Source organism: Fringilla coelebs (genome assembly GCF_963513975.1).
Source record: "Fringilla coelebs genome assembly, chromosome: 4".
In the NCBI taxonomy this organism is placed as follows: domain Eukaryota; kingdom Metazoa; phylum Chordata; class Aves; order Passeriformes; family Fringillidae; genus Fringilla; species Fringilla coelebs.
The window spans coordinates 44,946,280-44,960,425 of NC_140032.1; the positions used below are offsets into that span (position 1 = coordinate 44,946,280).

The following is a 14,146-nucleotide window of genomic DNA, read 5'->3' on the forward strand; positions in this document are numbered from 1 at the left end:
AAAACCTCAAGCTAAAAATCAAAAATGCCCCACCAACGGTCTAGAACATTGAGTATTTCTGATCCTACCAGCTACACATCCTCCTGCCATTTCAGTATCTAAAGATCTTCCAGGAAATCCTTCACTGCCTACACTGGGGCGAAGTCTCTGTAGGCATACAAAAACTGAACTCTTCAGAGCTGCTGTGGTCTTGGAGCTAATTTCCAATACATCATACACTAGAATAATCCTGCTCTTCAGTAGCACCATTTGCAAGCTGAGGTTTTTCCACAAGGCATCCTCTACCAAAGTATACACTAAGAGCTCTAGAATAGGCAAAATGGCCAGGATAGCAAAAGCTGACGGAATTTTTATCATGATAAAGCTGTATGTAAAGCCATAAGAAACTCTTTTTATCTCACTGAAATATACCTAAAACAGGAGGGAAAGAAAATCCTCTTGGACCCTAAAAACCACCTTCCATCACAAAACAAACAGGAGTAAAGAAACTTTTCTGAAAGCCTGCATAGATATTTCAAGACATCACATGATTTCTAATGTAGCACATTTCTAAACAACTAACACTAACTAAACTGAAATAAAAGTTAACACTTAAATAAAAACGTTTTGTTTTTAACAACTGAAGGAAAACTCTTCTTTAATAAAATTGTTACAAATTGAACGGGAATCTGAATGCTATTCTTGGTAGCCTCAAGCTGAAGTCCGTTGTTGAAGAAGGTCATGCTCCTACATCCCCCTCCTTGCACACATGCTGCAGGACACAATGTAGCTCCAACCTTTTTGTGGGTGGTCAAGGCAGCCCCAGCTCTGACCCAACACTCACAGCTCCTGGGAACAACTACATTTAAAGAAACCTCTCACAGGAACACTCACTGACAATTAAGCACTGGATGAAATGTTCTTCTGGATGGGGTCAAGGTGCAGGACAAGATGTGACAGCAGCACTCTGCACTTCATCAGAAGGTCTTCTGAACAGCATCACAGACTTTCCACCAAGCTTCATGCCTTTACTCTCCTCCACCCAAAGGAGGGGGCACAGCTGCCAACATCATCATTAACAGAGCTGGTTTCTCCTTACAATGCATTCACCCCCATCCTTCCTCCAGTACTTCCAGGGCCCACAGCACTACCAAGACACATGGACAGCAGAGGAATCTTCATCATCATCATAATGGGCCAAAGATTTCCTGCTTCATAAATCTTCACTGTTTTTATTGCAGTTCATTGCTGCAGTTCCTTCATTGTCCAACAGTTTTCCCTGTTGTGCCAAGTGTTTCTCTAAAAAGTACATATCCAAGGTACTCCAAGAAGTGAAAGTCAAAACTAACCCATGAAAGCAAAAACAAATGAAAAAATCTAACTCTCAAAAGAAATCAAAGTCATCAGGGAATAGATGCCTTGAATTAATTAGCTACATTGAGTAGGGACAAAACACACAGAAGCAAGAACCTCTGAAATATTTCCATCAGTGGAAACAAGCTACATCAGAGTACAAGCTGTAGCAGAACCTATTATTTATAGCCCACTGGAGGAGGAAAGTATACATTACTTAATGAACTTGCAAACTAATATTAACTGCAGATTTATATTTTATTATGTTGGCTTCATTCTGATCCAAGTTATCATGATTCCCTTTTATAGCAAGAGCCAAAATGCTTGAATCTGCATCACAGATTCATAGATTTTTAAGGCCAGATGGACAATTGCAATCATAACACCAACTAGAGAATTTAATCCAGTAATTTCTGCATTACATCTGTAATTTGCTTGAACACACTGTTTACAAGGAAATGATATTGCCCTTTGACAAAGTTCTTCAGGTTGGCTGCATTTTTTTCCCCATGTGCACAGAACCAGCTGCAGCACCAGGGAGAGAGACCCAAAGCTCACTTCAATAACCTGACCCACTAAAACAACCAGAAAACTGCAGAGTTTTTCCTTACAAAAATTTCCAGTCAAAACAAGAGGCAGCCATTTGTTCTTCCCGCCATACATTACTTAATGGAAGGAAGTGATTGGATTAGCCTGACACCAAAGTGCCTGGAAACTTAAAAACTCCAGTAATGGTTTGCTTTTCTTTAATGGTAAACACTCCTATTCCCACCACAATCACCATTTAACTGAAAAGGGTTTATTCACCCTGAAGAAAGCCAGGAAAATGCTTCCATTCTCACTCATCAAATTCACTGGAAACAACACTGTACCAACACAACAGCAGATTTCTGAGCTGGCTGCAGCACCACTTTTTTGGGTAACCATCTGGCCAAGTATCACTTTACCACTAAGAAAGAAAAAGAAGCGTCCACTGAATGCAACATGCAACCAGCACCTGCAACCTGACAACCAGCCTGCATGGAGAAACAAAACACCAGTGCTGTCCTGCAGATCAGGGCCTCCAACCACTGTCAAGGCATCTGCAAACCCCTGAAGGAGGCAATCTCTTCAAGACCCTGCTTAAAGCTAGCACCTTATCAAGCACACACGGAGTCAAGCCAAATGTGAGCACCCCAACACTTTCTCAGTGCAATCAAAACACCTGCTAGCAGGACTGAGATGAAATCTCACCTTCTTCCCTAAATTAACAACTAAACACAGTCTCTGTGGTCTCCATTCCTAAAAGGTGTCCTAAAAGACATTGAGATCAATTTCTGTAATGCATATAACTAAACTGAAGAAATTTGGCACAGGTACATCCAGCCCTGGCAAGGCTGTCAGCTTTCACCACCAGTGGACTTGCAAGACCTCCCTGTCCACCACCAATAAAGCCTTCCTGTTAAAAATAATGACTACTCTGCTGCCACTGAATTCATTCAAGTAGAAAATAAGAGGGACTGACATAATGCTTAGCAAGCATTTGGGAGAAAAAAATGTTTAAAATGATCTACTGGCTTTGCAGGGGGGTTGACAGTTTATCCCTTCTATTTCTGTGGAGGGAAGAGGGTGGAAGTAGCTAGTGGGAACAGCACATTATCAACACATTTTAGTTAGAATTTGCTTTTGAGTATTAGTAAAGCAAGGATGGATAAGCCAAAATGACTGGGTTTTTTTAGAAATTATCTTACAAAAGCAGGTATGCAGATAATTTCCCCAAGTATTTTCACTGTTTTGGGACAAACAGTTTAAGAAGTGATACAAGTCCATTCAGAAGCATCAAGAAATGCTCATTACTGATGCTGAATAATTGATTTTCTCTCAGGTGTTCCTCTATCCCCTCTGGGAATTACAAAGTTCAGACTGGCTGTTCTGGTCTCTTTCTGACACGAAGTGATCCAGGTTAGAGAACCCAGTAGTTAACACCTTGGCAAAACACTTCAGTACTGTCCCCTGCACCAAAATGGCATGAAAGCCTGCAAGCCCAGGGTTCTATCCCCTCTCCCACATGTTCAATACCTGCTACACAGCCACCTAAACCCAGGAGCTCTCAGCTTCTGAGGGTGCTGTTTGCTGTCCATGCACATCCCCGAGGCACAGTTTGCTGAACCGATTCTCAGGCGCTTGCCGGCAGGAAAACAAAGAGCAGGAATCCCCTTCCTCCTCTGGGATGCCAGATCAGCTCACAGGGGAATTCCCAGATCTGTTGTCATAGTATCACCTTCCCCAGGAGGCATCACTCATCCTTCCAGCCAGTGGTCACCTGAGCAGCTCTGCTTGGTCAGAGTCCTCCTAACACACCTGCTGCCCAACTCAAATGCCAGGCAAGAGGGAGAGAAAGGAGCGTGTTTTCACACCAGCACCACTCCCGGTGGAACTGCACCCACTGACATGTTCCCATGGCAATTCTTCTGGCCCAAACATCTCCAGCCCTCTCTGCAAGGCAGAAGCACGAAAGCTGTGCTTGTACACACAGCCCAGGGCAGCCTGCAGCTCCCAGCACCCTTGTCCACAGCAAGCAGTATGCTCTGCATCTCTGCAAACCCACCCATCACCTACCACACCCAGCAGCAGCCAGGTGCTGGGAATCACAGTGCTTGCAGCTCCTCCTCATTGCCTGCTCTGGACCAGCTTCCTTGCAGGAGACAGGGATAATTGCTTTCCACCTCCGAGAGGATAAGTGCATTAAACCTTCGGAGAGGTTCAGATAATGCACTGGCCAAAGAGATAGCAAATACCAAAACTGAGACTGTAAGAGATATAATAGGTCAAAGAGACAACTCAAAGGGTAGCAAATCCCTAGAGAGAACTTAAGCTACTGAAGGCCAGCGCTCAGGTTTGCCAATACAGCTGGCTGTGAAAGCAACTGGGGCAGCAAATGCTTTCACCTGTCACCTCAATGTCCAGCTAGTCACAGAGCAGAGTGAGGGACAGGCACAACGTGAACACAAAGGACAATCCAGCTCTCCGTTCTGCCTGTGCCAAAAAACAGGCACATCTTAAGAATAAAGTATATTTTTAGAGGAAAAAAAGAATTCTCTACAAGCTTTTTAAATACACATCCCTTTTTCTAGCAGAGATCAAAGAAAACCAATTTAGTGAAGAGAAAGTTAAAAAAAAAAAATTGTTCCTTCCAATGCAATAATTAACACAGTATTTCTGCACCATTCTCTGAGTAAAGAAAAATACCCAGCTCAAGTCCATCCGGGTTGAAATGAGGCCTCATCTCTCAGCAGCACTTATGGTTACTCAGAAAGGTGCATTTTTGACAGATTTCAATTCTGCTTTTACATGTTTTACTTAAAGGACAACATTCTTTTTTAAATCTTTTTAATGGACAGTAGTAGGTTGAGTTTCTACTGAAGAGCTGAGTGAGTACTTTTTCCTCCATAAAAGCAAGCACTTAACTAAGAAATTCAGGGATTCCACAAAGTGACCAACCTGTGCGTGTTTGGGATTTCTCTCATTTTGCCCTTATTCCATATACAGACTCCAATTTATTCCTGAAGAATTTGTTTTCTTTTTATTTTGGGACAGGGCTTAATTTCCCTGACACCCCTGAGCAATGTTTAAAGCTCATCTCCACTGAAGTATATGCACACTCTCACACTTACAGGAAGGGACCTCCAGAAATGTAGCTCCAGGTCAGAAGGACTGGGGGATCCAACAGACCTGTGTCTGGTCAAGACCCTAAAGCCAGCAGGGTCCAACACCATCACTAAGCTGAGCTAATTCAGCAGGACTTTCCCAGGTCAAGGGCTCTGAGCTTGCTCAGCATACGCTGGACACCAGGATTCTTGCAGAAGCAGCATGGAAATCCTTGGAACAATAAAGCATAAAACCAGCAAGAACAGAGCGCAGGGCACCACGTCAAAAGCTGTCCCACCTTTTCAACTTCTGCCAGATTTTATGAAATCCTACTCTTACCTCACCACCTGTGCCTCCCCCTCAAGCCTGCTGCAAAAAGCTTTGTAATTTCTAGTGCAAAAATTAAACATTTCACCGTGGGCAAGATTTTGTTTCATTATTTAGCAGAAAGAGAGCAGCAGACATGGAACTGGACTGTATACTGGAGCTAAAAAGTGAGGCAATGGTGGGAGAGTTAACAGTGGAGGGGTAAGAATCTGTCACACAAGCCAAATAAATTCCCTTCCTTCCATGGTAGCTGCCAGTTAACCCCTCTGTATATTGATGTGCAAATAGCTGCTTGATACATCAAATTATAGTATCAAAATTTACCACATTATAAGCAGTCACTTAGTGTTTGAGACAGTTTGACTGTTTTCTACTATTTGTCACAATTTTTAAGATGAGCTTTGAAAGGAAACAGGCACTATCTTGGAGTCAATCTTTGCCATTGTTTATTTCCCTTTTTAAAACGTGTCATTAGGCAGCAATGCTTTTAGTCATATACTTAAAAGTGCTGAGTTTCAAATGTTGTTTTACTGTCAAAAGGATAGTAGTTCCATTTTAAAGCCATGACTGAGTCATTCTAAACCCCTTGAAAAGCCATAAATCACACATCAGACAGATCCCAAAAAGACCATTAGACATGAGCTGTCCTTCCTCATACCAGTAATTCCACTGCAGTAAATTTAAAAGTTAATGGGACTACTCCAGTGAGTAAAATAAACACATGGCACTGAGGCTATGCTCTGCTCTCATGGAAAGCAGACAGGGAACCATTGCAATACACCAAATACAGAACTGATAACTCCTTGAAGCCTCCTTAAGGCACTGTGAGCACACTGAAATGTGCCCAGACTTACCTGCTCTGCATACACGAGGCATATGCATGCCAGCAGCACTCAACACCTACAGAATCACACAAAATGCTATAGTTGTGTGAATGCATGACACACTAAGCCAAGCTACTAAGTACAACCTAATAAGCAGAATGTTCTCACAGTGTGTATTTTTATCTGAAGCATTAATTTATATACATTGATATGAAAATTAAGACTATTTTCCCACCTGCTTTTACTACACACACAAAAAAAAAAACCTTCCAGAAAAAGACTTAATTCACTAATTAAAGATAAACATTGTGATGTTATAGCTAAATATGCATTTATCTGTGTGCTATGACACAGAAATTATATACCACTATGAGACAACACATACAGACACAAATCAACACACTGAGAACAGGTAGGCTCATTCCAGGCTCTGGCATGAATAATTTGCAAATTACAACCTTCCTTTATTTTTGCCAGCACCAGACCCACCCCTTTAATTGTACTAATTTATTCATTCATTCAAATAACAAATGATACATTGAGATAAAACAAGCTTCAAAAAGCCCTGAAACAATTAAGAGGGAAGGAGCAAAGCAGGAGTTCATAAAAAATAATAATATCCTTCTAGTCTTAAATACAACACACTCCAAAGATCCATTTTGCTTCTCACAACTCTGTCTATTTAAGTCAATGTTATTCTTGCAAACTGCATTTCTTTTGATTTGCTTAACAGTACACTTCATTGTTAAGCACTGCCTCATCAGCACTTCTTCTGAAAAGCCCAAAAATGAAATATACTCTGTATTTAATTACAATTATGCAAATATCTTGGGGAATTACTTTGTTACAAGCAATCAGATATAACACATTCCATTATTTTAATAGTTTTCCCACATGACACTCTTTAAGGTCATCTAAGTGACGACCAAATGTGATCTGCAAACCTCTTCAAATCCACGGGCGATGTGTAACAAATCATATAGTTTAGGGTGAAGGGGGGGACTCTTCAACCAAATCCGTCATTCATTGTGTTTCACATAAATAATTTATAGAAGCCACTTCCCAAACCCTAGTACTTACAACAGAAAGATTTAAAACACATGCATTTTTAAACCAAAGGCAGTGCAGGAAGCCCAGTGGCATATTGCAGGGCTGCCTCTCGGACCCTATGATCACAGGGAGTGCATTTTACAGCAATCATGCACTTCTGGAATACCAGCACTTCACAAAATTGCACGATGCTTTCAGGGTACTCTTTGGAATGTTTTCATCAGGACTAATTTCTGAATTTTAAACATTACTCAAAGCAAAAAGCAAGTATCTGGTTTTAACAATGGACTCTGCTAAAGAGTTAAAAATAATGGCTAAACAACACTTGAAAATGCATGAAATAGTGTTGAGCCTTCTTCTTTCACTGCATGTTTTGCTTTTAACATATAAACTGAGGAAAGATGATTAAAATAAAAATCTGTTTTATTTCACTATTGCAGGAAAGGCTGGAGAAAAATTAATTCATTTTTCCCAATGTATATCCTTCATTCCATTTTTGGAGATACGACGAAGGTGACTAGATTTGTGATAGAGGTTGGGCACTCACTACTTCTCCATAAAAATGGCAGGAGCTTCTGAAACTCATGGAAAAAGCTACTTCCATGATAAGGAACTAAAACAATGATTTTACTTTTTTTCCCCCTCTGAGTCATAACTTAGATTTTTTAAAGCATTTTCCCCTAAGTTCCCTCCACTAGAGGGTAAAATAGAGCATCGCACATTGTGAATTGTTTGCTGCATGTATTTTATTCCACTAAATCACTGTGGGTTACAGTAAGATTTAGAGAAACAAAACACACGATGCAGGGGTAAAGAAAAAAAATTATTCTGATAATTTGTCATCATCTATGCAATTACTGATGTGCTCCATGCCTACACAGCACAGGTTACTGGTGAGCTGTTTACCCACGCTGAGTAGGATGGGTGATAATAAATCAAAAATAAACCCAGAAAAACCCAATACCACCAACTTTTGAAAACATTATTCACTGGTCTAAGATGGCTACCTCCATCTCAGCAAAAAATAAAGTTCCCAGCCAGCCGAAGAACCAACCCCAGGGGAGAAGCTCTCTCACCAGAGCCCAGAAGCAGCCAAGTTCGAACCCAAACTGGCGACAAGTGTCAACTCGCACACGAGGGCTTCACTGCCCGAGGCTTCTCCTGCGCTGGGCTCCAGGTACTGCAGGGTGAGCCATTCCCAGGCACGGAGCTGCTCCCAGCAATTGGCAAAGGAGACGCTGCGAGAAGCGCTTGCCAAATAACGCCTGTTTACAAATAAATCTCCTCGCAGCGAAGGACAGCGCTCACTGAAAAAAAGTTCAGGTCTACAGTCAGACCCCTCCTAGCAGCAGCTTTTTAGCTTTGCGTTTACTGAGGAGATGGAAATTAGAGAGCAGCAGTCAGAAAAGTAGCAGCAGAGACACCGTGAAGCAAGCGCTCACGCTGCTCGTCATTACTGTAATATTCCCTCACAACCTCCCTGTAAAGATGCCACTAAAGCCATTTGCAGGCAGCTTCATTAATCCTTTCCAGTAGTTTCCTATCGTGTAAAAGTCCTATTCTGCAGCTGCCTGTTCACGCAGAGGCACCTCTGTGCTCGGCAAATGGTCCCGTTGACTCAGTCAGTAATATCCAGCTTTTCTGAGAACTGGCAAGGATGACTGAGACGGGGCTCGGAGCATCTGTTGGTCTCTCAGCACGGTATCATGGCAGACGGGCTCACACAGGACAGCAGGCTTCCTAAAACGAACGTGAGTAACAGGGAAAGCCCTTCTCAACCAGCCACGCCATCTCAACAGCATTGCTCCCATGGGTGAAATCATCTGAAATTGCATGGGGGCAGAAGGATTGGGCCCACTGTTATCTAACCAAGGCAAAGCCAAACCATTTCAATCATCTCCCAAACCCATGCACTTCCTTAACAGTAGATACCTTTGTACACAGGGGAACAGTATTTCCCCCTTCCTCTGCACTTTTTTTTTTTTAAGAAAACTGCAATTCACATTATTCTCGCTCTTGAAAATAAATTACAGCTAGCTGGTTACCTCAGGCCACATCTTTGAAATTCTGGTTCGGTTTTCCTTTACAAACCCCTGCATACCTCCTCCTCCTTCTAAGGGAGTTTCACAAATAATTACGGTGCATCACAACGCCAGCCTGCTTCGAGCCGCTGGCATCCCCTGCAGATGCTGAACTTCTCCACCCATTGCTTTCACATTACAGCCTACCCGCGGATCCAAAAATATTAGAAAGCCCCGAGCAGTGCCCACACCACGCACGGAGAAAAACAATCCCAGTCCAATTTCAAAGACTGGAAGCATCCTGCTAGACAAGAAGCCTGGACGCGTTTTTGGCCATTGGCCTCGCAGAGATCAAAGGCATAAAAAAATCCGTCCCCAGCGGCCGCGCTCCGCTGCGGGTTACACACCGCCGCGGCTTCAATTCCTTTTTATACGTGTATTTTAAGCCACGAAGTAAGCGCACTGCGGCCAGCGCTTGCAGGGCTCCCCACCGGCAGCCTCCCCTGCCCCGTGCGAACTCCCCGGTCCCAGCGCCGCCACCCCCGCTCCGATGCACCTGTGCGGCTCCCGGGGCACACCGCGAGCAGGCACCGCCATGCGCACCCACCCCGCACACATCCATCCCCCGCAGAAAGGCAACACCCGCTGCCAAAGGCGCCCGTGCCAAGGCATCTGTGCACACCCACCCGTGCCAGCCTGCCCGCGGCCACCGCCGCCTCCCTCCGCCGGGAGCCCCCTGCCCCATCGGCGGCGCCGCCCGCATCCCCGCCGCGGCACCCGCTTCCCCGCGGGCAGAGCCCATCTCCACTTCCCCCGAAATGTCCCAAAATTGAATCCGCCGAGTCTGAAGCCGCGCACCGCCGGGCGGCCGCCCTCCCGGGTGGGCGCTGCCCCGACGGCCCGGCCGCGCCGCGTCCGCTCACCCTCGCTGCCGGGGCTGGCCCGCAGGCTCCGGAGCGCGGCGCACAGCAGCAGCAGCGGCAGGAGGCACGTCCGACCGGGAGCCGGCGCCCCGGCGCGGCCGGCCCAGCCGCCGGTGCCCCGCGGCCCCATCCCGCCGCCGCTCAGCGCATGGGGCGGCGGCTCCCCCCCAGCGCTGCCCGCTCGGGTCGGCTCAGGACGGGACGGGGCGGGCTGGCAGCGCGGATGGACTCGCTCCCCTCCGCTCCCGTCCAGCCGCCGACGCGACTGGGGAGGCAGGGGGCGGGGATGGGGAGGTGGCCCCGCGCCGCCGCGGAGACGCCCCCGACGGGGCGGACCCGCCGCCGTCGCCGCCGTGTGCGGGGGACGGCAGCCCCCGAGCCTGCCGAGCGGGGAGCGGCGGGCACCGCTCCGCCGGTGTCCGCCCTGAGGGACTGCTCTGGCAGCCCGCGATGCCCGTGCGAGGGAGCGGGCGGCAGCGCTGTCCCTGCGAGGCGCCCCTCGGGCCGCTCGGGGGGACGGGGAACACCAGGTCTGCCCGCAGCAGTCACGGTGCCAAAACCTGCACACACAGCCCAGCACACCGCAGCCCGGAGCCGGGGAAGCCGCGATCTCCCAAGGCTGGCAAGCCTCACCCCTGGCCAGGGAAGGAAAAATGTCACAAACTCCGTAATGGATCCGATAGAAAGATGAGTTTCAGGCGTATTTTACCCCAAGCTGCCACCAGAGCACAGCTTTGAATCCAGCACAGCTAGTTTTAGAGAATCACAGAATGTGCTGAATTGGAAGAGACTCGCAAGGATAATCAAATCCAACTCCTAGCCCTACCCAGGACCACTCCCAAGAATTACACTATGTGCCCAAGAGTGTTTTTCAAACACTTCTACACTGAGATGTTTTTACCTCTCAGAACCCTAGTTGTCAGCCAGGCCATCTCCCTAAAAAAAAAATCCCCCAAAGAAATTAATTCCAGGAGGTTTATTCACTCACGTTGGTTCCTCGCTTGAGGAAACTTCTTCCAGATGAGCCAGTAAAGACCAAACCCAGCCTTGCAGGTGCATAAGGAGCAAGGCAAGGTTAACCAGAGCCCTGCTCACTTCGTGCTGCCTTCTCCATTTCACCCCTGTTGATTTATATTATAAAAAGCTTAACAAAAGTTGAGTGCCTGCAAAAGGCTTCCTCTCTCTCCAAGGTACAACGTTCAGGACTAGGGTTCCAAGCAAGTTGCAATTAAAATATACAATCCCCAAAGCCAGTTTGGAGAGGACAAGCAGTTTTCAGCTGGGGAACTTAAGATAACATAGCTTTCTACACTGACATTACTCATATTTTATTCCTTATTAGCCAGACAGCTAATAAGGAATATTACATTTCTCTGTGTCTTTACACCATATATACACCTCTGCTACTTCCATAAACATGGTCCTAAGCTGTTCACCCACATGATTTTCAAAAGTGTTGGCTCCTGTTGTAAGAGGATTCTCTGCCTCAAGCTATTCAACATTTTTACTGCCACCAGGAGGACAAGGCAAGGACTGTTCCTTTACATGAGGTACAACAGTGGAGTTGCCAGCCAGATGTAAAGTGTGGCATGCATCTCTTCACAGCACTGCCTCAGATCCTCACTATTTGAGTACCTGCCGAGTCCAAAGTCTGAAAGGAGGTTTGCTATCACACCACCCCTCAGAATGGAACATGGCTGGATCCTCAGCTGGAATAAATCAAAGCTGAGAATGTCTGACCCCAGCCCTGCATCAGGTTAAGGAGGGGAGTAGCACCGTGGGGTATAGTTATTTCTAGGGATCTGCCATCTGCAAAAGCAATGGTTAAGTTTTGCCATCCAGAAATTGGGACACTGCAGGGGGGAAAAAAACCAAACCACATCAGAAAAAACACCTTGCTAGCACAGTAAAAAAGATCAGGTGACAAAGAACAAGTAAGATGGCAAGCTGGATGGGCACCTCTGCTGGACGAGGGGCAAGGCTGCTGTAGCTAGACAAGTCCCTTATCAGAATCTCATGTCAAATTGCTGTGTGCTCCCGATTTTCAATGCTGTTTGACAGTCACTAACTGCTGTTTGGACTGCCAGACTTATAATTTAGAGGCATTTCAGATGATATGTTAGTGACATCTTAATTTTCTAGGAAACACTGAGATGAGCTTCATATGATTCATAAGCTATTTAAGAATAGCCACCATGCTTTATGTTTCATTCTAGCTGCCTCTTTTCTTCCTACAGGAAACAAGCTCCTGGTCCATGACATTTGTTCTGTTCCCCACCCTGCTTGTCACACAGCAAGAGTCTCCCACCTCATCTCACTGGACATCCCTGAATACTGATAAAAAAGGAAATGCTGCCTTATAAAGGGGCTATTGCCTTGTTACCAAATGCAGGGTATTGCAATTTTATGCACCTTATAGTGAATCCTCTCTGCTGGGGGCTGTCTTCTAAAATTCTCCTCCTGGTTTTGCCACCAATCTTATTAGTAATCTGCAGCAGGCAACTCGCACCCCCTCCCCCTCGATTTTGCTTCATCAGTGCACCCAGCAGGCTCTTAAAGAGAGGAAAGAAATTTTAGCAAAGTGCTGCAGCATCCCAGGTAGCCTTGATGGGTAATCAGAGAGAAGCTGGACAATCACATGGGATCCATTCCTATTTCCCATCAAAGAGTGTATCTTCTATTGCTTTGAGCAAACTTACTGTGGAAATCACGAGGGGTTGGTCGCCTTGCAAACTATTCAGGAACCGAAACCATCTCAGAATTGTGCCTTTTCTCCCCATATCTAGCCTATATTTTGTCTTAGTTTCAGTTTTTTCTTTCTGCATCTCATTAACTTTTCCCTGCCCCTTACATTTGTGTCTTTTCACCTATGCAAACAGCATTTCCTCTTAATCATCACTCAGTTAAGATCTATATTTCATCACTTATATCTTTTTCTCATGAGTCATTCCTGTAGAGGGCTAGTAATGCTGTTATACTACAAAGTCCCTCCAGTTTTCCCAACATCTCCCTCACAACATTTTGCTCAGAAGTGTAATCATACTAGTGCCATAATAAACAACTGTCTCTAAAGTGCTTTTGAATATAGTGTCTGAAACTGAAATGACAGCTTTGCCCTGTGTAACTTGCCACTTCACATGCAATCTGCTATCAGCTATTATTACATGCGTTTTAAACTATTTATTCAACCAGACATCTTTGGAGTTAGTGCATTTCTGATTATTTCCACTTAGATATGCAAAAGCTCATTTTTTCCAAGTTTATTTTATCTCCTGTGTAGGTAGTTCCCTTCATATAATTTCTGTGTTCTGACTGGCTTCTAATTCTGCATTGCCAATTCGTTTCATTAGCGTGCTGTTTATCCTATCATCAACAGGATACACTTGAAAAATAAATGAGTCTATCCTTCAGATTATTTCAGCAACCAAAAACTGCCAGCCAAATCTATTCCCTATATCATTATCCTTTACTGAAGTGTAAGGGCAGAATATTATTACATCTCCATATTCAACATGGCCTTCATCCGAGAAAAGATTCAATTTCATACTTTAAATTTAAGTGTAAACAGTCCCACTAAAGCCATGTCTTCATTGCAATAATGGAACAGAAGACCCACTGTAATGCAGCAAACTGTTTAATTAGTTAGGTGAATAAGCATTTCCATTTTCCTTTGAAAAATCCTATTTTTCAAGAGTCAGAGAAGATGACACCTTTAAGGAATACCCTAATGAAATTTAGTGATTTGGTTTTTTTGTTTTTCCCCACAAGCCCTTTGAAACAGAAGAATCACCTTCTGTTCAAAAACTAGATGCATACTAAAAGAAAAAGCAATCCAGGAGCAGCTAAGCAGCTTTGCATAGTAGATATATTTGGATTAGTACCATGACTGCAAGTACAGTTTGAACACAAAATGGCTGTTGTTCAACTCACACCACAGCAGCCTTCTCAGGCTGCAGAAAGCAATCACCACAGCCCCAGTGGCCAGCAGACAGGTCAGTGCCAGGAGCCAGCGGGGACAGCAGTGTTACAGAGCCAGTGCTGG

The 14,146-nt window shown here is 45.0% G+C and overlaps 1 protein-coding gene across 12 annotated transcripts in view; it reads right to left on the reverse strand.

Moving 5' to 3' along the window:
- The window catches only part of EPHA5 (EPH receptor A5), a 206,673-nt gene extending 196,319 nt beyond the window's left edge, over positions 1-10,354 (reverse strand). For all 12 annotated transcript variants that reach the window (XM_084203890.1, XM_084203880.1, XM_084203887.1 and 9 more), the window contains exon 1: positions 10,105-10,354. In XM_084203890.1, the coding sequence (XP_084060016.1) occupies positions 10,105-10,234 (130 nt within the window). In that variant the 5' untranslated portion in view covers positions 10,235-10,354. The remainder of the gene's footprint in view (positions 1-10,104) is intronic.
- Between the last annotated feature and the right edge of the window lie 3,792 nt (positions 10,355-14,146).